This window comes from Chrysemys picta, chromosome 4 (assembly GCF_011386835.1).
Source record: "Chrysemys picta bellii isolate R12L10 chromosome 4, ASM1138683v2, whole genome shotgun sequence".
Lineage (NCBI taxonomy): Eukaryota > Metazoa > Chordata > Testudines > Emydidae > Chrysemys > Chrysemys picta.
The window spans coordinates 38,412,274-38,436,695 of NC_088794.1; the positions used below are offsets into that span (position 1 = coordinate 38,412,274).

Sequence of the window (24,422 nt, forward strand, 5' to 3'; positions counted from 1 at the left end):
GTAGCAGAATTGCCAATATAGGGATTTTCCTGCCAATGCATTAGCATTTGCTCTTGCCACTTCAAAAACAGGTGGCACCTTTAAAAGTATCTTTCCATGCCAACCTGTGGGAAATTTATTTCCATCCCTAAGATATGGAACTAAGGTGATGACTAAATCTCTTTATTTATTTTAAACCTCATACATTCCTGATGTTGAAAGAAAACCTCTTGTATAAGAACAGTTTGTCTTTTACTGCCCTTGTAATGCTGCCAAGATGAGTGAAAACTTGGGCTTTGTCTTGCTTCAGCTAGACCTGCCCTGGGACTCTGAATCAGTATTTTGTGCTTGTTTATGCCAGTTCTGTGCACCTAGCTCCATTCTCGGAGTACCAGAGAAATCTCCCACATGAAGGTATCAAGAAATCTTCTTGAATGCCACGGTTGTATAATTTACATAAGACAAATGCAGAAACAAGACTGTGTGGCCTGGTGGATAGAGCACTGGACGGGGATTTGGGAGACATGGGTTCTAGTCATGGCTCTGCCATTGGCCTGCTGGGTGACTTGGGCAAGTCACATGTATTTGTGTCTCAGTTTCCCTCTCTGTAAATTGGGGATAATGCTACTGACCTCCTTTGAGATCTGCTAATAAAAAGCATTATATGAGAGCTAGTTGGTGATAATAATAATATAAAACACTATGCAGGTGGATAGTGGGATCTTCCAGCCCGCCTTGTAACTTACAAAGAACTTTTACATAGATTGAAGTCCTTCAAATGGTGTTTGGGATACTCTTCCTTGAGTCTCAAAGGACTCAGTTATCAGAAGGAAAGCATTCTTTGTACAGTTCAATCCACCTTCATTTTAAATCTCCTTTTAAAATGTATTTTTAAACATTAGAAAAGCATGTTTTAAAAAACACAAAGTTAATTCAAGCCACCACTCAGGAGGAGGCTCAGAACTTGCTTTTGCTGGTTATTGTAGACCATTAGTGCATATTATAGTATCCCACTACTACCACTTAATTTGTGGTTGAGCAGGCATTGCCATGAGAAGCCTGTATTTTCAGGAGCTTTCATCTTTCCTACCAAATTATCCTTTAATCTGCAATTTCTGTTATTGCTTCTCAGTCTCATGGTGAATTTTCTTTGGGGTGCAGGGAGAAGTTGGGTAACATTCCATTCGATCATGTTTGAGATGTCCAAATGTGAGAGAAGCTGTGTGTTACACCAGATCTGAAATAAAGACCCCTTTCGTTTTTTCTTTCCTGATATAACTCACAGGGTTCCTTCTGCTTCTTTAATCATCCCAATGGAAAATTCCCAGACAGCAAAAATTCGGATATGTTTGAAGAAATTGGCTTTTTTGTTTCACAAAGGACTTAATTTATAAGTATTTGAAACTTTCATACTGTGCAGGTGTGTGAATTTCTGTTAGCACCGTGCTCATTGTGAATCATGCATCCAGAGTTTTCCATATACAAATAATGGATTTGCATTTTATTTTTGCATCTAAAATCCCATAGAAATGTGAATGCATTCCCATCAAAGCAGTTGGTACATTCTGTAAGTCCATTCAGTATGCATTCTGATATCTCATGCATAATAAGCATGAACACACACACACACCACCCCGTTTTTAAACATGAGTGCCTAACCAGGCTGCTCATCTGTTGTATTTGGACACAGACTGGCACTTAGGCATTCTTTTAAATGCCAAACTGAACCCCCCCTATTTTGATATGATCAGTTTTCTTTTGTCTTTCCTTTTTTGGAAATAGTGCAAGGGGAGAAGAGGCACAGAGGTGATTGCATCCATTACTCTGTGTACATTTGCACTGCAGCTGGGAGAGAGTTTCCCAGCTTGGATAGACAAACACATATTAGCTCGGCTTAAGTTAGCACGCTAAAAATAGCGATATAACTGGGGGGGCGGCCACTCAGGCTAGCTATCCCAGGGTGTACCCCGGGGGTTCGGATGGGTTTGTACTCTGGAAGCTAGCCCAAGCCACTGCTACCCCCGGCTACATTGCTATTTTTAGCATAGTAGCTTGAGCAGAGCTAGTGCCTGACTGTCTTCCTGAGCTGGGAAGCAAAATCTCAGATGCAGTGTAGATGTGCGGTCTGAAATCCTTGACTTTTAGACACTGGAAAACTTAACTTCCATGCTTGATTAATATATCTCTAGTGCATTTAATACAATATGAATGAAGAGAGAAAGGGTCAAACTTCTGTGCACTGATGGCTTAAGCAGCTATAAGAATGTTCCTGGTCCCTCCCAAGCAGTAACCCATGTAGTCTTCTATTTGTATCGTTTCCTGGTTCAGAAATGTTTGTACTCAAAAAGGTATCATTTCCTGGTTCAAAAAGGTCTGTACCATGACAAAAGAAGACTAGGTCAGCAAAGATTCTTCAGGCAGCGAAGAGTGATTCAAGACTGCCCTGGTGGGGACCGACCACAGCATTCCCCTGGGATGCCCACCTGGATGTAGACTCCTAGGCCCTGATACAGTGCTCATTAAAGTCAATCAAAAGACTTCAATGGGCATTGTATTGGGCCTTTTACTCTATGCCTATAGCCGACCCTGGAGAGAAACTGGTGCATCAGGCAAATGCAGAAAAAGTGCTTCTGTGCTGTGCAATTAATTGAGACAATGACCTACAGGGAGTATTATTTCTCATGCATAGCTGCATTAAGCCTGATGTGTTCTGCTTCACAGCAATATGAAGCAACACCTATTTTCTACCCTTTCTTGCCAGGGTGTGCTCAGTCATAACCCAAAATTAACTTCTTGCTGACTACCATGAGCTATTGTATGAAAAAAATTCTCATAGAATAGGAGTTTTCTTTTCACTGACTGTATGTAATAGATGCAGATTTGGATCATTTCTCATTGACTAGATTTTGCTGGTGTTTAGTGCTGATTGGAAAAAGTCAAATAGCCTTTCCTGAAAGAGGAAAGTGATTTGCTGCCATCTGGTGGTCAAATTTATTGACTGGTAAATCTTGTAATAGGTGCGTCAGCCAGTGGTTGTCGTTCTTGTTACTCTCAGTCATGGATGCTGGCAGGCCTATGCCATACACAACACTGCATACAACTTCAGTTTTCTTGAAGGCAACTCTTTAGCATTTGTCAGGCTTTTTACTAAGATACCATTAGATATTTATATGTATCTGCACCCACTTGTATTAGCTAATAACTGTGCTATTTCTCATGGCATGTCTTCCCTGGGAGACTATAGAGTGCAAATGGGGTGAACAGTTGCTTGGGTAATGTGTGTACAGATTTCAAATTATTAGCTACATCCTGGTGCCAACCTATCATCTCTGTGCATTTGTTATTTCTAGTTAGGAGGGACAAAACATAGAGCAATTGCAAAGAACATTTTTTTTTTGGTAGACAAGTAAAATATCATTCGTTTTTCTTTATCATCCATTGTTACGACAAGCAACAGGTGAGCAGATTTTCTTCCTGAATTGGTAAATTTTCTCTGTGGGAGACCCTTGTTTAAAATACTGGCAGCAGGTCATTGTGTTAACCTCTTTGCTTGTACAACTCCCCACCCTATACATGTCTGTCTCTCTTATAGATATTGACACAACTTATTCCATTTGTCTCAAGCCAGTGCTGTAAATCCTTCATTTTCAATACCATGAATTTCATTTGTGAACTTGAACAAACCAAAACAAAATCCAAAGGGTTAGGGTTGCTTGGAGGAAGTAAATAAATCTGTTATATCGAAGGTATTGTGATGCCAGCTGGAAGATAAATAACAGCAGTGAGGTAAAATAAAAACTTGAAGGAGACAGGTTGAGCAAGATAGTGTGGAATTTATAAAAAGCCTTCTGCAAGAATCCTAGGTGAACTTGCGTTTATATTTCATCCATAACCTTATGTCCCCCATTACTACATGGCTGATGAAATGCAAACCGTGCTCTCTGCATACATCTGAATTATGATTTCTTTTTAAAACACAGAAGTTCAAATTCCCTTTTCTCTGCTTATTAGCCTAATCCATGTGAAACAAGAAAGAAAAGTCTAAACACAAACATCCCTCCCAATGCTCTTGAAAGAGTTTCATAATAGTATCTATAACAGTAACATTATAGAGGGGTTAATTTAAAGACCAAATAATGGCAAGGAATGCATGCGCAACTCACAGTTAAGTAGCTGTGTGCATCTGAAAGCAGAATTTGGACTGCAGGGCCCAATCCAATACTTGCTACCAAGTATAGTGTTTACTCCCGTGAGTAGTCCTATTCAAATCAATGGGATTACTCTTGGTAGTAAGTGTTTTCAGAATCAGGCCTACTGTTTGTTTAAAAAAAAAAACACCTAATCAAAACCATAATTTTAGGCAAAGGAGTTGCCTAAAAATGACTTGGTGGATTCAATCCAGACAACTAACCCTCATTTTGGCTGAGTGAGATCTGAAATACTGTGGTCTGAGTCAAGACTTTTGTGTGTCTCATGAGTAGGGCCCTACCAAATTAATGGTCCATTTTGATAAATTCAAGGTCATAGGATTTTAAAAATCTTACATTTCACAGTTTCAGATATTTAAATCTGACATTTCACGGTGTTGTAACGATGAGGGTCTCAATCCAAAAGGGGATTGTGGGTGGAGGGGTAGCAAGGCTATGGTAAGGGTGGCAATACCGTGACACTCCTTATTTCTGCACTGCTGCTGGCAGCAACACTGCCTTGAGAGCTGGGCTCCCAGCAGCCGTGCAGAAGTGAGGATGGTGTGGTATGGCACTGCCACCCTTACTTCAGCACAACTGCTGTTGGTGGCACTGCCTTCAGAGCTGGGCTCCCAGCCAGCAGCCGTGGAGCTTTCTGCAGCTGTGGGAGGTTCCCAGAGATGGGTCTGACCCAGCCCCAGGAGCAGTCTGTGCAGAGGAAGAGGAAGTCCCGTTCCTCCCCAGCCCAGCTGGGACAAGCAGTGGGAGCCCGGCACATGATAGGAGCCCCCAGCTGGGGTGCTCCCAGACCTGTCTCTCTCTATCTGCGGGTTCAGTTCTTGGGGTTTAAAGGGGCCTTGGTGTGTGTGTGTGTGAGGGGGAAAGTAGGGTTGCCAACTTTCTAATAAAAAAACCAAACACTTCTGCCCCGCCCCTTCCCTGAGGCTCCCATGCCCCTTCTCAGAGGCCCCGCCTCCACTCGCTCTGTCCCCTCCCACCATCGCTCGCTCTCCCCCACCCTCACTCACTTTCACCAGGCTGGGGCAGGGGGTTGGCGTGTGGGATGGGGGTGAGGACTCTGGCTGGGGGTGCAGGCTCTAGGGTGGGGCTGGGGATGAGTGGCTTAATGTGCAGGAGAGAGCTTTGCGGCTGGGAATTAGGGGTTCAGAATGCGGGAGGAGGTGCGGGCTCCGGCTGGGGGTGTGGGCTCTGGGGTGGCTCCTACCTTGCCTGCACAGGCCCAGTCCAGTCGGTATGCTCAGAGGCTGCCCACTGGATCACGTCTCCTTCAAAAACTCGCTACTGCTGCTGGAAGAGGAGGAGGTGCCCCAGGAAAATTCCGAGGTGGGTCTCCCTCAGTTACTCAAGTTGAAGCTGTTGCACTGTGGATAAATACTTAGTCATTGGTGAGAGAGAGAGAGAGATTCGGTAGCCAGGTGGTTAGGGTACCTAGAAGGTGGGAGACCCAGGATCTAGTCCTCCTCCTCCAGTGAATTTCATTATTTATCCACAGTGGAACAGCTTCCGCAGAAGAGACTGAGGGAACCCACATCAGAATATCCCACAGCCCAGTGGTTAGAGCACTCTCCTGAGAGGTGGCAGACACCTGTTCAAATCCTTTCTCCCCATTAGGCGGGGTGTGTGTGTAGAATATAAGCCTGTTCTCACACGTCCAAAGTAAGTGCTCTACCCAATGGACTAAAAGTTAAAGGTGGGCACCACCATTACTACTTCCTCCTTCACACCCAGCCATTTTGTGTGGAGTGAGGCAGATGCCTAACTCACTGTCACAAAAAACAACTTAAGTGCCTAAGCGGCTTGACTTCAGGAGGCGGGTTCCCATTCATGAATCGCCAGCAGAGATAGGCACCTCCCTCCATCCCTGACTTAGGTACCTATTTCCATAAGGGGAAGGGGCTTAGGACATATCCCTCTCATTGGCATCTTCCATTGGCTAGCTTACGTGGCTCCCGGCCTAGTGTGCTGGCTTTTGCGGATGGCATTCTATGGTGCCAGTCTCTTCCATTCATTGTATAGCGAGCCTAGGCAACCTCAGTCTTTGTGGCTCACAGTGTTTGTCCCTTTGCGGATCTGAGTTTTAGCCTCTCTGTCTTGGTTCCTCATCTGTAAAATGGGGATAATAGCACTGCCTTACCTCACAGGGGTGTCATGAGGATAAATATACTAAACAGTGTGGGGTGCTCAGATATTATTGTAATGTGGATCTTATAGTACTATAGATAAATTAGAAGTGCTTATACTGTAACTACTAGTATCTCAAATATGTCTTATGTTGCCAGTCCTCTTTTGTTTACATTTATAAAATATTAACTTATCTACTTGTGATGACTAGTGAGATGATTTTTGATTAAGATATTTAGCCAGTGTCTTTCTCTAAATGTATTGATCCAAGTCCATCCCTTCCTACTAAAAGTGGGAGGAAGTCTCCACGGAATGCCCCCATATTATCCCACTGGGTGGGTATAATCAATGTGCGCACGCATGCAGCTCAGCCACATGGCAAACGCTGTAGGATCTCCCCTCCCCCCTTAACTTGGTGGGTCTCCCAGTCTAGGTGACAGCCAGAGCTATCTAGATAGTGGCCCTATGGTTTTACACCAGGTCACCCCTCTCTTTCCCAGCAACAGTACCCCGAGCTGTGTTATCTGCTCCGGAGGTTCTGCGTGGGATCAAACAGCAACCTGCATCTAACTAGCCCCCACGTCACACCTTCCCATTTCCCCCCCTCCTCTCCCCTCCCCACACACTGTTTCAGTGTCTTATTCCTGATCTGTGCAGTCTCAGCTTTCTCTTACCTCAAGAGTGGACCCTGGAATGCATGGAGAGGCTTCCACTTGGTCTAATGGTGGGAATGAGGGTGCTGGGGATGTGGTGCTGCCTCCCTTTTGTGTGTGATGGTCTTCTGTGCTTGGTTTTGTGGAGGACCATCTGGGCCATTATTATTTACTAAGTAACCTAATTAAAATTTTACACTGATTAAAATAAATATAGAGCTACTGATCTCATCACATAGCATTGAATGCTGTACTGCCTTGTATTCTTAACAGTTTATATATAATCTAAGTCTATTTTATTTATAATTTCTATAACAGTACTACATTGACGCACATTAGGGAACTCTTGTGCCTACTCGGGCCAGTTAGTGTGCGACACTCTGGGGCAGACTAGAATTTACATCCCACGGCTGCAGATAAGCCCTAACCTAACAGTTAGTTGAGCAACAGAAAATATGCAGGTGGATAGTATGAAACTGTAGCTGCTGGGGAACATTTGTAATTTGATTATTTTTTTGGGATTCAAAAATGACATACAATTTACAATAGAATCCCAATTCTCTGAATGCCCATTTTCCAACTCTCTGACCCCTTCTAACCTAATGCTGAAGATATTTAGTGTCGTCCACTTGGTTTACTTAAACGGAAATTTGACTGCACTATTAACTCTCCCATTAGATGTCAACTAAAACTATTACTAGAATTAGAGATTAATCCTATTCCACAACTTCATACAATTCTAGAGGAAATCTTTTGAATTCAGAGCAACACTTGTGACTTCTTTCCTCTATGAATCAGACATATATTTGTCAGTCATTGGGAAATCTAATTAATTAATTAATTAAACAAAGTTTTTAAAAGTAAAATTATTTATTCAAATATGGTCAAGAGGGACACTATAAATCTCTATAAAATAAATAAGTAACGTGATAGGTTTTGATCTGTAGACCAAAAAAGGCTGATGGGTCATTCTAACCTTACTCCTTGTATGGCAAAAGAGATATGCCAAATGACTTGCAAAATATATAAAATGACAATCTGGTAGGAATGTATGTAATCCGTGACAATATTTAAATAATGTCACAAGTAAAAAAAAAACAAATGTAAATGGAATAATAATTCTCAAAAAATGAGTTTCTTAAAATACACCTCTTCCCCGATATAACGCTGTCCTCAGGAGCCAAAAAATCTTACCGCGTTATAGGTGAAACCACGTTATATCTAACTTGCCTTGATCCGCCCGAGTGTGCAGCCCTGCCCCTTCGGAGCACTGCTTTACCGCGTTATATCCGAATTTGTGTTATGTTGGGTCGCGTTATATAGGGGTAGAGGTGTAATTGTTGAAAGACCAAAAACTCATGTAAAATACATAAGAATGGTCCTACTGGGTCAAACCAAAGGTCCATCTAGCCCAGTATCCTGTCTTCTGACAGAGGCCAGTGCCATGTGCCCCAGGGGGAATGAACAGAACAGGTAATCATCAAGTAAGTGATCCATCCCCTGTTGCTCATTCCCAGCTTCTGGCAAATAGAGGCTAGGGAAGCCGTTCCTGCCCAGATTGAAATATTCCTTTGACTCTCACTGGAAATCAGTTAAGTAATGCAAAAGGTATGCCAGAAACAGGACTATAACACAAGTTCAATGTCCAAAACAGGTTAGGGTTTGAAGAGGCTTAACTTACCACATGGAATTTCCTGGTCTTCCTGATTAAAAATGTCCAAACATTCTTTTTTCTTAACAAGTGGCATTCTTGTAAGAAGAAAACTTCCCCAGATAAGTTTCAAGTAAACAAAACAAATTTACTCCATGTTTGAAAATAAATAAATTGTTCCACAAAAAGAAAAATGGCTCCCAAATTGTTACATTTATGTTTAAAAGAAATTATTTCTGTATGTACAAAAGAAATAATGAAATTAAAATTTAGTTTATTTTGCCTGCCCTTCCTCCCTCGCCCCCTTTTTACTAAATTATAGTATAAGATATTTAGTAATGTTTACTTTTTTTTTTCCCAGTTTCCTTATAGTGCTGATCTGCCTCATATTCAGTGTGCTTTCTACAATTGAACAATATGCAACTTTGGCCACAGGGACATTATTTTGGATGGTATGTACATGGATGTTCATTGGATTAATATGTCTCTGTGTATGTGTGTTTTCCTATTTTTTTCCTTAATTCGCATTTGCTGAATCTGTATTTTTGTGACTTGTTAAAATTCTGCCCTGTTACCTGGAATTTAAAACAGTAAATTCCTGCACATGCTCATTCATTATGCATGTGTTTCTTCACTCCAGTGTACATCCAGAATAATTCCATAGAAATGAATGTAGCCACACAGGTGCAAAATCAGGATGAGAGGGTAGTCAGACCCTGTGTTCTGAACACCCAGAATTTCTGATGCAGCATGTCTGACCCATTTGAAACTGTTTCAAATAAGACTGCACCACCTCTCTTCCTGGAGTTCGTCCTTTCTTAACTTCTCTTAGTCCACCAAAGCCAATGGAAGCACTCCCATTGACTTCAATGGGAGATGAATCCAGCCTTAAGGCCCCATTTCACAGGGGGAAGACCTTCAGCTGGGTTAATTTGTCATAGCTGAGGATCTGCCCAGGGGCTTTCTCTTCAATAGATGCTTTCTCCAGAGCCCATCAAAGCTGCTACCTGTGTTTTCCAAGGGGATGGCTAAAGACAAATGCAAAGCTTAGGGCAATATTTCCACTGCACTCTAAGCACCTGTTATCTTGAACATGTGGGCCCATATTCAAGGTCTAGATTCTAATTTTCAGGGAGGTAATTCATTTGTTGTCACAATACTGCCAAACTTCTTCAAACATAAGTGTAGGTGTGCTGTCATAGGGTGACTGGTCTCTTTAAGAGGGAACAGATCCAGTTCTCCTGTGCCTAACTACAGTAACTGACTCCCAGAGAGGTCAGAGAGACAACACTTAGTAGCATCTATAAAAAACAGAGGATGAGTGCTGCGCTTGAGAAGTGCTGGAATGCCAGTGCCAAAAGGACTGGAAATGCCATAAGACACCATTCCAGCTCCCCCAGAAACTGCTGGAACAGCATCCCAGAGTGTTCTGGCAGGACATGAGCACTGATAAAGAGCCAGGAAGGAAGAGAAGGAGAAAGAAGAGGCAAGCAGCAGCAGGAGGAAGAGGAGGAGCAGGGAGCTGGTGAGGGTTCCCTGAAGTGAGCTGCATGAGCCCCCTCAGAGAACAGGAGTGGGGAGGGGACAAGCTGGTGCAGAGGAAGAACTGTAGAGAGTTTGTGGGACGGGACTGACTGGAGTTGGGGAAACCCTACTGGGTGGAAGACTCATATGGCAGCCTTTAGGTAACAGGAAAGATCCAGGGCAGGCCAAACCCAAGAGAATAGGGTGATTCTGCAGGAACTCAGCAGTCATAGGCATGGGTAGCACAAGGCTGTGGGGAGCCCACTTGGAAAAGAGGATTATTGCAGAAGAGTTGCAAGAAAATTGAAAGGGCCAGTGGGGTGGAGACTCTGGAATAGGGATTGTGACCTCCTGGGTACATGACTTGGAGAGTGGGGGTCCCAAGATAGGGATGGCAGAGCTGGTGAATTGCTGTCTTTTTATCTTGTTTTACTTTGGGGTTTGTGAACTGTTTCACTTGGTGGGATCTGCAAATGGCTGCACTTAAAGTAATAAATGATTCCTGGACATTGGGATTTTATTGAATTCTGAGAGGGACAGCGTTCCATTCCTGGGCACATCAAATGGTTGCTAGTCTAGTCTGTGGAAAGGATGGGCAAGTTGGTCGACTGAAGAAAGGGAAACTGAGGTAGGATGCACCTGTCACTCTGCGGTTTGGCTACTTAAGGAAAAGGTGCCATAATGGGCCTTATGATAGATGTGTAATAAGACAAATTGTGATTTTAGCAGTAACTAGTTAAAGCATTGCATTCAGGACAGAAAATATGATGTTCCATTTTCAACACTACGGACTTCAGTCCATTCTCACTTCCGTCAGTATTACACTAGTATAAACCCAGAGATATCAATGGACTTATTTCTGAGTTCACTGTGCATTTGTGTACGTGAGATAATTGGGCCCTATCTCTAATTCTTATGTATTCATCTGCTAGGGTGACCAGACAGCAAAAGTGAAAAATCGGTATGGGGGTGGGGGACAATTGGAGCCTATATAAGAAAAAGACCCAAAAATAGGGAATGTCCCTATAAAATCGGGACATCTGGTCCTCCCCCTCCCCCCCCCACTATCATCTGCTAGTATTTTACTGGTATTGGGTTTGGAACCAGTCATCATTTACTATATCATAACACTGTACTTCATATTTATGTAGTGCCTTTTGTCAAAGATCTCAAAGCATTTTATAAAGTTAATGTGGGCACATAACATTATCATAGAATCATAACATTATCTCCACCTATGGCTGAAGAAAATCAGAGACAGACACATTACTTGCTGAAGATCGCATGCTGAGCCAGAGTCCAGAGTGAATGTAGGTCTCCTGATACCCAAACTCTTCCTTTCACCACTAGCCATACTGCCTCCTTGCAGGCTAGTTTAATATATTAATTTATATACCCAGATATATGCAAGTTCATGTTCCCTTTTTGTTAGGTAAGTGGAGTTTCCCTTGATGGGATATTTTAGGACACACTGTTATCTCTTAAACCTCACTTGTGCTATTAAGCTTCCAAATACCCTTGCTTTAAGGGTGTTCCCATTGATTTCAGTGTATAACCATTATGTTATATAGAACATTTACCTTCCTATAGGCCAGGGGTGGGCAAACTTTTTGGCCCAAAGGTCACATTGGGGTTGCAAAACGGTATGGAGTGCCAGGTAGTGAAGGCTGTGCCTCCCCAAACAGCCTGGCCTCCACCCCCTATCCGCCCCCTGACTGCCCGCTTCAGAACCCCCGACCCATCCAACCCCCCTCACTCCTTGTCCCCTAACCGCCCCCTCCTGGGACCTCCTGCCCCAACTGCCCCCCCCCAGGATCCACACTCCCACCCCCTGAGACTCCCACGCTTATCCAGGGCTGGTGCAACCACTAGGCGAACTAGGCAGCCGCCTAGGGCGCCTAGTGGTTGAGGGCATCTAAAAGCCCGCTCAAGTGAGGAGGTGGGACAGGGGAACCACTCCCTGCCCCAGATCACTTCTACTCTGCCTCCTCCACTGTGCACACAGCCCTCGCTCTAATTCTCCTCCAATCGGCGCCGCAAGCCTGGGAGGGGAGGAGAATTAGAGCGGCGCTGGCGTGCTCAGCGGAGGAGGCAGAGCGGAGGTGAGCTGAGGCAGGCTCCTCGGGTGGGGTTAGCTTCCGCGGGGGGGGGGGCTCCCCGGGCGGGGTTCGCTGCAGGGGGGGGGCTCCCCAGGTGGGCAGGGTTAGCTGCTGCAGGGGGTAGTTGCTGCGGGGGGGGGGCTCCCCGGGTGGGTGGGATTAGCTGCTGCAGGGGGGGCTCCTCTGGCAGGTGGCCGTGGTTAGCTGGAGCGAGGTTAGCTGGGTGGGGGAGGTGGCGCAAGGTGGAAGTTTGCACCGGTCCTGCGCTTATCCACCCCCCCCATTCCCCATCCCCTGACCGCTCCCCAGAACCTCTGCCCCATCCCCGCCCCCTGCTCCCTGTCCCCTGACTGCCCCCCCGGATTCCCCGCCCCTCATCCAACCCCCCGCTCCCCACCCCCTTACCATGCCGCTCAGAGCAGCATGTCAGGCAGCCGCGCCGCCCGGCCGAAGCCAGACACGTTGCCGTACTGCTTGGCAGGAGCGTGTTACCCCGCTGCCAGCGCAGTGGCATGGCTGTGGGGTAGAGGGACAATGGGGGAGGGGCTAGGGGCTAGCCTCCCCGGCCGGGAGCTCAAGGACTGTAGTTTGCCCACCTCTGCTATAGGCAGCAAAAGCAGCCCCTCTTCTACTCATACATGTTTGTACTCTGGAGCAATGTGGGATGTCTTATAAAAGTGTAGCTTTTCATGATGTTTCTAATCTGGAATTTCTAATCAGTTGCATCTTAAGAAGTGAGGTTTTTTACCCACGAAAGCTTATGTTCAAATAAATCTGTTAGTCTTTAAGGTGCCACCGGACTCCTTGTTGCTAATCTGGAATGTGTTTTAAATCACTAGTAGGACAGTGAAGTTGATGCTTCCCCTTTTAATGTTATTTGCTAATGTCGCTTTCTCTCTCTACCTATTATCAACTCTAATGCCTGAGGAAGCATTTTCAGGATCTCTGCCAGAAACCTGTCTTCAAACTGTAGCAAGAAAACTGTTTCAAAGAATTATTCAAATTGTTGAATCACAGAAAAGAAATTAAAACTTAAATCGCCCACTTGACTCAAAAACAATTAACACTTGTGCATTTGCTGTATGTTTCTGTACACCTTATTCAGCTGTCTACTGTGCAGAAAACTATTATCAAGAGATGGTCTATAGCCTCTGTAGGGAAATTTGGAAAGTGTATACTCTTCCACTAATACCCACTACACAATCTCTGTAGACTTCAATCAATACAGCATTCAAGTGCAATCTCGATATGATTTTTTAAAATGGGAAATTTAAAATTCTTCTCAATGGGTAAAAATATTCTCTGTAGTGACTTTAAAATTAATATTAGAAAAGCCCCTCAACAGTATACAGTCATATACCAGTTGTTTAAAAAAAATACTGCTTCTATATACAGTGATCACTTAAAAAGTAAAAAATGGCCATTACTTACTACCAGTGGTATCTGAGAGAGCAATTTTTCATATACTAAGACTAGTGTTAATATTACAGTAATGGGCATATGATATATTTCTAAACTAGATTTTAATGGCAACCACTATGTATATGACACCATGTATAAGTTTAATTTCATGTTTAGTATAGGTCGCTTCTGTGAGAGGAAGGGAGGGAGAGAGAGGTTTGAGTCCATCTACAATCCTCCCTTTCAATAAATGGGATTTTGTATTAGTTGTAGACATTTCTGCTTACCTATACAATAACATTCACTTTTTATAGTATCTCCTTCAAAATTATGCGCTTAGTGTGACCAGTACCGACTGGTGTAATATTTCATATTGGGTGCATGGTATCAAATTTGGTGAAACCCCTCATGTCGACATAACCAGTTGTATTTGATGCATTTGTTTCATGCTATCATGGAACATACAACTGATCATCACTGGTATTGGATTACCTTACTTACCTGCTAGAACAAATCTGCATTTCTGTTGTTCTGATGACAAAAGCTATGGTTAATTTATAAGCAGTTAATCCTGCATTGGGAATTCCCACTACTATATGCATCAATATTTAGCAATGGCAAATCTTGACTTTCTTTTCCCAAAGGGTTAATTTTGGAAGTTCACATGATCTATAAAATAGGGTCAAGTGCCTGTTTAAAACAAAAGGCTGTGTTCTGGCAGTCAGTTCAATAAAGAAATGTATTCTGTATTCATCAAAGTTGTTTGCACAGAAACTTTTATATTGAGGTTTAGGTGCACCCACGCATGTGATGCAAAAGCAAATATTAGTCTGAGTTTATATTTCAGTATGCAGGGAAGGGCTGAGTCAGCTGGCAGATGTTTAATGAAATCTCTACAGTAACTACATGAGAAATTGTTCGTTATGTATATATTGTATAGAGGAGACTCTTTTTGGGAGCATCTTCATCAATGACTGACTTGACTGTCAACACGGAACGATTTTACATTAAATGATCAAATGTGTGTCCCCACAGGCTATAATTAAGGAGCTGGTTATTGAACAATCCCCTCCATGCTGCCTGACTTGCATTGGCCCTAGAGAGTTTATCTGACTGCAGTGGAACTATTCATGGAGTTAAGGTGCCATTGAACATCATAAGGAAGGGCACCAGAATGTGACTCAATTAGTATCTGCCTAGCAAAGCTTTCTATGCTGATCTTTTTATGATATTTTTATGTAATATGTTTGACCATGGGAACTGGACTTGGGATGCTCTTAGATGGGAAGTAATGGAAGAGCGCCTCAGAGAGAAACTACAGTATGACTTCAAGGATGGAAGAAATAGAAATGAGTAGCTACATTCAAAGGTCAAGGAGTGCAAAAATAGGAGTGCAAACCACTGCTCCAAACAAAGATGTCAGAAGGCATGAGGAGAGTTCAGACAAACCTGTGTGGGAGTGCTTATACCCATATTTTAAATGTAAACTTCTGTCATACTCCTTTGGGTCAGGGAATATCTTTTTGTTCTGTGTCTGTACAGCACCTAGCATAATGGAGGCCTGGTCCAGGTCTCAGACTTGTAGGTGTACTACAATACAAATGAATAATACTGATTTGGGGGAAAACAATGAATACAGGTGACATTGCTGTTGCCAAGCACGGATGAAGAAAGAAACTAGGTACATAATAAGAAGGGCAGGCAAGTTAACTTACAAACTACTATTAATAAAAGAGAGGCCTCAAAGGCCAGCTATGTAGAAATGTCTATCAGAAGTGGAGTAAGATGCTGGAGGAAGTTGTTGCTGTCTGGATATAGCTCTGATAATAGGAAGAGTTAAAATTAGACTGGAGTGAATCTTGTGGCGTCTGAGGGTCATGAGGCCTCTCAAACTATTGTATAAAATGTTGAGTTTCACAATATAAGCATGTGTTTTGTGAGGCCAAAATTTAAATAAGAGTCTCATCCTCATTTGAACTCTGTAAAATTGGGTCCCCATATCCATTTCTTTTTCCCAAGAGGGCAAGTACCAGTGCCCTGTCCAAGGCAGCTTTTCCCTTGACCTTGGACAGTGGGGTCCTTCAGCTAAGATCGAGTTCTCCATAAATCCAACATGCTATGGGGTGGATTTGGAGGCAGAGACCATCCCTCTGCTTGTACCCAAGTAAATATGAGACTGTCGGCTGAAGGGCTGATCAACAGAACCTTTTGCAAAATTGAGTTGTGTATATAGCAACTCTCACATTTCCAAAGTGATTTATGTAGAAGAAGTGTTGATTAACTGATTCTGAGACAGATACTGCCTGACCCTTGAGTGTGAAATGTGGGAAAAAGGCACAAGAAGCCTTCCTTCCACCTTGCATGGCCTATATAAAGATCACCTAAAATTGAAGTCCCTATGTTCAGGAGAGCACAGGGACTCTACTCCCCTGGAGTATTCCCCACTCCCTTTGAGTGGCTGTGTTGGGGACCTCCCCCTGATCCCAAGCCTGCGGAGTGGGACCAGCACACAAGAGGAAGATATTGCACTATCCTTGCACTATCTGTTCCACTATCTCTACCTTATGCCTCCCATAACTGCCCCAGAAGTGGCATACATCTGTATTGTCCCTTACCTCTGGGCTTCTCTTAAAAGGGATGATCCATCTATCTACCTATGTAGCTATCTAGGTTTTGATAAGGTCACCAATCGCCACATGTCTGAGCATCTTCCACAAGAAGGAAATTTGAAAAGCTGTTTTCTATCTTTGTTGGCAGAAATATTCTTAAAGTTGTTGTTTTTCTTACGAGTGCATATATAGTCTGAAAATGCTGTTGTGTTTGAGACGGTTACTTTGAGGGAAAGCTCGTGATCTGGCCCATTATGAACGTGTAACACCTAGAGCTGGTTGAAAATATTTTCACCAGACATTTTTTTTTTCAGGAAAATTATTGGCTTTTCAACTGAACCAAAAATTGGTATTTTGGTTTAAATGTTCAGGTTTTGTTTTGTTGTTTCTTTACTGAAAAACCCAAGCCTGTTTTTTTATTTTTTGTTTTGTTTTTTGTGAGAGGTCACCCCTTTTCTCTTTCCACCCTTCTTTTCTAGTGTAAAAAGTTGGGAAAATGGGAAAAGATGGAGGTGAGAAGGAATTAAAAAAAACAACTGAAAAATTTTGCAAAAAAACCCCCACTTAAATAAAACACACAATTTTCATTTCATTCTAAAACTTTTGCAGAAAACCTATTGCATTTTTCAATCAGCTCCTATAACACTGTAGGTGTGCAGGACACTTTGCAGGCAAATAAGACAAGGGCTCTTCCCATAGGATTTTACAATCTCAGAGCTTGTGTGCCCGAGGAAATTGCCCGGCATAGCTATGCTGGAGTAACTGTTTCCCAGTAGCTATTCTAAAATGGCTCCCTGTATGCCCTATCTATTCTAAAATAAAAGTGACTTAATTCTGGAATAATTAAAGCATGTCTACACTTGAAAATTAATTCAGTTTAAGGCAGGGTGTGAATTTAAAGCACAAAACTATTCTTGAATAACTCTCTGTGGACTCTTATTCTACACACTGAGTATGTAGAATAAGAGAGTCCACAGAGTTATTAAAGAACAGTTTTTTGCTTTAAATAGCTATTCCAGAGTAGCTCCATCTGTAAACGAGCCCTTATTCTGCTCACAAAGTAGAGTAATTATCTCGAAATGAAATCTATTTTATTCTAGATCAGTGTCTCTACGCGGAGGAGTCATACCGGCATAGCATTTCTGGAATAGTACAGTATAGCCTTTTCACTACAAACTAGGGCAGTGGTCCCCAACGCGGTGCCTGTGGGTTCCATGGTGCCCACCAGGGCATCTATGTGCGCCCGCATACTGGCCGGCAGATGAGCATCCGCCGAAATGCCGCCGACAAGCAGAGTCATCCAGAGGCGTCGCTGCCAAAATGCCGCTGATTTTTGGCTGCGACACTTCTGGATGACACTGTTTGTCAGCGGCATTTCAGCGGCAATGCCTATTGACGTTGCGGCTTCTTGGCGGCATTTCGGTGGATGCTCGTCTGCCAGCCACGGTTCGCGGTGGCTCGTTGTCTGGCACCCGCCAGACGAAAAAGGTTGGGGACCACTGAACTAGGGAATAGAGGATTCTTGCATCATAGATGGTGACTTCCAAACAGTGTTTAAAAATTCTAATATTTTCCTAAACAAAACTACCTTTAAACTACAAGAATAAAATGAGGGGAAACTATTCCACATGAAATATAAACATATCCCTGAAGTGTTTTCCCGCCTGCAACGTTAAACAAGAAAACTCTAATCAGCTGAGTAATTTTCTGTACTTTATCACTACACGTGGATGTGAAGAGGGCTGAGGGAAGCCATGTTTAAGGATATGTCTACACAGCAGTAAGTGTGCACGGACTAGCCTACTCGAGCTAACGTGAATCCAGCTAATGCAGGTAAGACTAGTAGTGAAGACACTGCAGCATGGGCTTCAGAGCAGGCTAGCAAGCCAAATTCATAACCAGGATTCATGACAGATGTGTACTACCCACCCTGAAACCCATGATTCCAGCTAGCTTGGGAAGGCTAGCCCAACCACAGCTTTTGCTGTGTAGACATTCCCTAAGTATAGTTGTGATGAGTGATTAGGGGAGAAGTGGTTTTTTTGTCAGTTTCAAAATAATCACAATTTTCAGCCTACTATTTTCACTTTGCCTCACTAGATGGTGCTCTGGTAGGGTTTTGACTCCCTGGTTGCACATTGGCAATTAGCCAGCGTGAGCTCAGGTCAGAGCCAAGCCTGTAAAAGGATCATCATTTTGAAGAGTACATGTATGCTTGGCCCGTTTAAAGGAGAGAGTTTTTGCCATGACTCATGAAGAGAATGTGGTCTATTTGTGTAAAAATTGATTTTGAGAGTACAATATTTAAACTGTGGGGGGAAAAACATAATTCAGAGATATATGTTCCCAGAGAGACCATATTTTTTCTTTTACTTTCATAAGCAAGGATTTTATGGTGCCAGAACGCAGCAAAATGCTGTCAGCATGATCTAAGAAAATCCAAGTGCCTGATCCAAGAGGATTAAATATTCTGCTGAACTGGAGGTTATTCAGTGTGCCTGAAAAAGCTATTTTCTTGGAGGAATCTCACTTCAATATTGCTTCCACCCCAGAATTTTTTTTAATGCACACTTTTATGGGGAGTATATGCCATTTTCAGCTTTGTATGTTCTGGGTTCTTTCTCCTACTCTTCTTAAATATTACAAATAGTTGCATTTATATATATATTTAAAAGACCCTCAGTCAGGTTCTACATGTTAGATTTTTTTTATATTAATATTGCTGGCAAGGGAATTTATTCTCTATTTAAGAGAAACTAGGTTGGAATGAAGGCTTAAGTGAAGTCTAGTCTTTATTCTCCAGCTTTTACGTATTTATGTTTTTTTTTTTAAAAAAGAGAGAGGGAAATATCTAAATCTTTTCACTGTGAAGATAGTCTTCACAATGCTGTCTTGTTGCATCTGCTGTCAGTAAGAGCAAAACAATAGCATCAAGAGAGTTTATCTCAGTCTTCATATGGGGGTGGGTGGGGACTTGGGAGATGATCTTTGATGTTTGGTGTTTTTTTTTTTTTAATAAATTGTGAGCTTATTGTATGTGAAAGGTGGCAGAGTGAAGGGGGCAGGAGCCCTAGGGATCAATGTACTCATTCCAAAGAACAGATATAATACAGGCTATGCATTGTCCCAGCAGCATACCTCTGTCTTGATCCAAAAGGGCCAGGGCTAGGGTAATTCAGCCTCCATGCTCATTCAATCCTTTCCCTCTGCCAGGACTGTCGATGAAGATGTCCTAACTCTCATGATATTGAATGCTTCTCTTTAGAATCTCAGCTTTCATTTGGGGGAGGGGGAAAAATTTGTCCCTCATGATTGCGGGAAAAATATGAACTGAGTGTAATCTGAAGGCCCAGAAACCAAGAAGGCAAATTTAAAGAGCCCCCAAATGAATTTTTTTTTTTAAATCTCATGATTTGCAGGGCCTGATTTTGAATGTTTTGGGGGTTGGCAGTGCTGTGTCAGTTCTTGCTAACTGTGTGGGGGGAATGGATTTACAATGTGGACAGATTTTCTCAAGAATTGGAATGAGACCAACAACTCACTGGGACAGCTGTGGTTCAAAGGACTGAATGCTGGGCTGCTGATTGGGAGACTTGGGTTCTATTAACAAAAGCCACTGACTTGCTGTGTGGCTGAACAAAATCATTCCTATTCTTTTTATGCTTTAGTCTGCCATCTGCAAAATGGGAATAAAGCACTTTGAGTGCTGTTGATCAAATCACTATCTAAATTCAAGGTATAATTGTTCTTAATTTCATGTAGGCCACCAAACAACCATCAGGTTTAATTACTTTCATCCATTATTCACATAACCTGGATTGGAACCAGTATAATAAGCATTTACGCCGATAGTAGAAATGAAAGATCAAGTTTCCTGTTTCAAATACCAGCGAGCCATCTGGCGGTGATTTCAGGAATATATGTGGCTTGTACAGGGCCGGCTCTGGCTTTTTTGCCGCCCCAGGCAAAAAAGCCTCCGGCCGCCCCCCTCCCCCCCCCAGCGCGGCAGGGGAGGGTGCGGGGGGGGGGGGGAGGGCGGCCGGAGCCCCGGCCGTGGCCCCACTCTCCCCGGCGGCCGGAGCCAGAGCACCGCACCGCGCCGCCCCCCTCCAGGTGCCGCCCCAAGCACAAGCTTGGTGGGCTGGTGCCTGGAGCCGGCCCTGGGCTTGTATCCTCATAGGACATCCCACTGCAGAGAGGGCTAAAAATCCCGACAGGCTCTAGCTGTCCCACTCCCCCCATGCCTTGCTGCTACCTAGAGCCTGTTTTAAACCCAGCCCTTTGGATGTGTAAATCAAATAAGCACTTTTCTGCTGTGTAGTTCTTCCGGTGATAACTGTGCCACCAGCTGCTCCATCCTGCCAGCTGCCTGTTTCTTACCATTTCTATGGTCATTCTCTCCTGTGTAGGACCCTGAGGATAAGCACTGCACAAGGAACCTCAGCAGCCATTCCGAGCCAGCCCCACTTCTGTGTCCCAATGTAATTTGTAGCCCAGACCAGTGGATCAGGGTATGTCTGTACTGCAATCGCAGGGTATGCCTGTACCCAAGCTAGCAGTAATCTAGCTAGCTTTGGGGCCTGTGTCAGTGAAACTATGGCAGTGTGCGCTTCAATATGGGCTGTACAAACTTGTCTGGAATCATGGGTAATTATGCATGGGCATAGCCTATGATGAAGCTTGAGCTCCCACACCTTCACTGCTCTGGGACCCCAGCTAGCTAGATTAAAGCTAGCTCAGGTATACCTATGCAAGCTGCAATCATGCTCCATGATTGCTATATAGACATACACTCAGTCATGGCAAGAGAAGTAAAAAAAAATCCAAAAAGGGGAGGGAGAAAGGAAGGAAAAGAGAAAGAGTTAGAGCTTGTCTACATGAGAAAGTTGTACCATTTAACTTCAGATGTGAATTTAAATGGATTTAGTTAAATCAGTGTCATAGTCTGTGTGGATACTATTATTTCAGTTTACACTAAGTCATTACAAACAGGTTTAAGCTAAACCAAAATAAGCCAATTTTAAATGGAAATAAGAGAGCCCAGAGAGGGGGTTGCACAGGTATAACTAAATTGGGTTGAAAAATATTTAATCTGGTTTAGTGCACAAAATGGGGTCCTGGTTATGAGTGTTTCCCAACCCCTTCCTGTGTGGTTTTTGTTTGTTTTTTTAACTGAGCTTGGTACATGTGCTTGACACATAGTAGTGGTGCAGGGGAAACTGATGAAGGAAAGAATTGAAAAGATGGGAGCAAGGTCCAGAGTAGTAATAGAGGGAAAATGTGTTCAGACCAGTAGCTACACAAGAAAATGTAGCTGAATTGAAGGTCTTTTGAACCACTTATGTGGCCAGAGTCAAATTGCAGAGAAAAGAAGGGCCATTGATTCTTTTGGTTAATTATGGTTATGTTTAAAATAAACATGTATAGTAGGGAGGAGTAGTTCTGACTTGTAATCTATAGGGGGCAGCATTGAACCATGATGTGAGGAGACTTTCATTGGGGTGAATAAATTCAGCACATAATTGAATCTGAAATCACTGAGTTCTCAAGTAGATAAAATATGATCCAGAATGATCTCAGTATTAATAAATAGATGCTCTTTCAAATAAGATTAAAACTTTCAAACTAGATCAGTTTTTTTTAATACTGTTGGTAAACAAAAAACCCACAACCCAATTTCTGAGGTGGGATGTAAAGGTAGCTGTCAGAGACTGCTGTAGCCACACTGTGGTTATTACCACAAAATCCTTGTAACTCATCCTTGACCCTGTGTGTTTTGGTACTTAGTTTCTCCAATCCTCCCTTCAAAAAGAAACCTGCCATTAAAATGACCTGGGCACATGTCTCCTGAAATGCTTTCACTGTCACCTCGGCACTCCCACATAACTATTCCCTTTCTAAAACCTGTAATGGGAAAACAAGCTCATGTGGTTAAATTGTTTTAATGTTACTTCAAAAAAAATTATTCTAGGAATATGAGGTAACTGCTAAGCAGCAACTTCATAGATACCAACGTTATGAACACTAGTATTGTAATAGGGACAGCGGTAGAAAGAAATATGGACACTCACTCCTTTAACTCCCAATGGCCACACATCAGAGCACAGAGAGAGGTTGTAAGAAAGAGTACTATATCTTTTGCTTAAATAAGAAAAAAATAATCACTCCTCCTACCACCAGACAGGCAGACCTAATGTGCCACCTTAGGATAGGCAGATCCTTGTTACAATGTTATAGTTATTGGCATTGCCAACCCCAAACGTTAAGACGTGAGACTGAAAAAATAATAAATTGCATTCTGGTTTTTGAGCCGTTAGGGTTTGTGTTTTCAAGCTTTTCCCTTCAGACATAAGGGATAGAATTTTTTTTTTTTAATGAAAGCTGAGATTCATGTACTCACCTGACTCCAGAAGTTGGAGAATTTAAGAAAAACACCAAATATCAAAAGACCTGCGATAAAATTGCTAGAATAGGCAACACTGAGTTACCATCTTGCTTCTCACACAGATATTTTCACTTGCTTATTAATCATATATCTTTAGCTTGCTAGCAGTGCACTCATTTGCTGTGGAGTGTGTCTACGTCTGCTTGTTAGGTGCAGATGGTTGTAGGTTTGGATGCTAATTTTAGTCTGGAACATTGGACTGGCAAGCTGAAGAGAAGAAGGTTCCCTGAGAAAATTCTTGCACTTCCATTTCTGCTCACAGTAGGAATTACAGACAGAAGAGCCTTTCCTCTAGTATTGCTGTATCTGTGGTGCTTGTCTTAGCCAATGATAGAAAATTATGTATCCAACCCCTCAAAAAAGATTTGGTTCCAGTTCAGTTCTAGAAATTGGGGGAGGCTTTTAATATTTCTGAGCCAGCTTGCCTATGCCAGTTCAAAAGTAATTTTGCATCTTTGTTCTGCATGGTTGGTATATCATCTGATAAATATATAGGCCAAATACTGATACCCTTTATGCACAGTGAGGAGTAGTTTATTCTGCCTCTGGTTCCACTGATTTCAGCTGGGCTACTCCTGGAGTAAGGTACTTGCCAACTTGAGTAAGGGTGGCAGAATTTGGCCTTTATATCTCTGGTAACATGGAACTGAATGATTGTAAAGTGACTGGGATTTAGTGGGACTGAGATTTCAGGACTGGGGTTGAATGACTCATGGAAGAAAGGCCTTCTTAATAATTCTGTTGAGTTGGTGACAGATTGCAATCCAGAACAGGTCAATAGTGATGAATTGTTGCCATCTGCTGGCTGTTTGGTGTCTGACGTGCTATGACATGGTGATCTCAATATGGACTGCGATGGAGGATCCATGTTACATACATGTCGTCACCACCAGCGCCCCGGTTGGCAATCTTGGCACAGAGGAAGGACTGAATGGGCATGGAGATTGAATTACTTTCTCACTCTTAGAGCAAGCTCCTTCAACTATTTATATATGAGGCACACTGGAAGGACAGGGTTGGACTGTCTATATTGCACTGACTGTATTGTACCTTTTCTGTAGAAAAATGGAGAACTTCAGTTTCCAGTGCTGTCAGTCCAGCACCTTTCTCATTTATATTTGCTTTTATAAATCCATATATGCCAGATTTTTTGTTTTGTTTGTTTGTTTTTTCATTTGGTGCAACTGAACTTCAGGGAGTCAGCAACTTTTGTTATGAAGGTCAGTCTAAGAAAATCGACCTAAGAATTGTATAATTTATTTTCTGTTGTATCTTGTTTTTCGGTGCATACTCTACCAGAGAGCTCGTGTTGAGCCAGCTGGTGTCAATCCTCAGCTGGTGTCAATAGCTCTATGACTAGTGACTCAAAACCAAAGCCTGGAGTAGTAAACGTGTTTTCCATATAATTACAAATTCCATAAAATGTATAACATTTTTAATAAATAGAAGAAGAACAAAATAAAAATACCACCTTGGAAAAAAAAATCCAAGTCTGTGAAATGCTGGCATACGGTAGAGGCAAGCAATGAAAAGAAGGATTTTTAAATTTAGGATTTATCAGGATTAGTGTGTAATGTTTGCAGTGACAGGTGTTTCCTTTATGCCTTGCCCAAATGTCTGGAAAGTAGTTTGTCATTAAGTGCTACATTGAGTATGTATCTCAATTTCAGTATAACTGGAGGGCCTGTGGCTTTGTTAGGTCCTTGTTTTTACATCTGACCTCAGCCAGCTG

The 24,422-nt window shown here is 42.7% G+C and overlaps 1 protein-coding gene across 7 annotated transcripts in view; it reads left to right on the forward strand.

Moving 5' to 3' along the window:
* KCNQ1 (potassium voltage-gated channel subfamily Q member 1) overlaps positions 1–24,422 on the forward strand; it is a 553,010-nt gene that overhangs the window by 98,028 nt on the left and 430,560 nt on the right. For all 7 annotated transcript variants that reach the window (XM_005306858.4, XM_065594691.1, XM_005306857.5 and 4 more), the window contains exon 2: positions 8,974–9,064. In XM_005306858.4, coding sequence (XP_005306915.2) covers positions 8,974–9,064 — 91 coding nt within the window. The remainder of the gene's footprint in view (positions 1–8,973; positions 9,065–24,422) is intronic.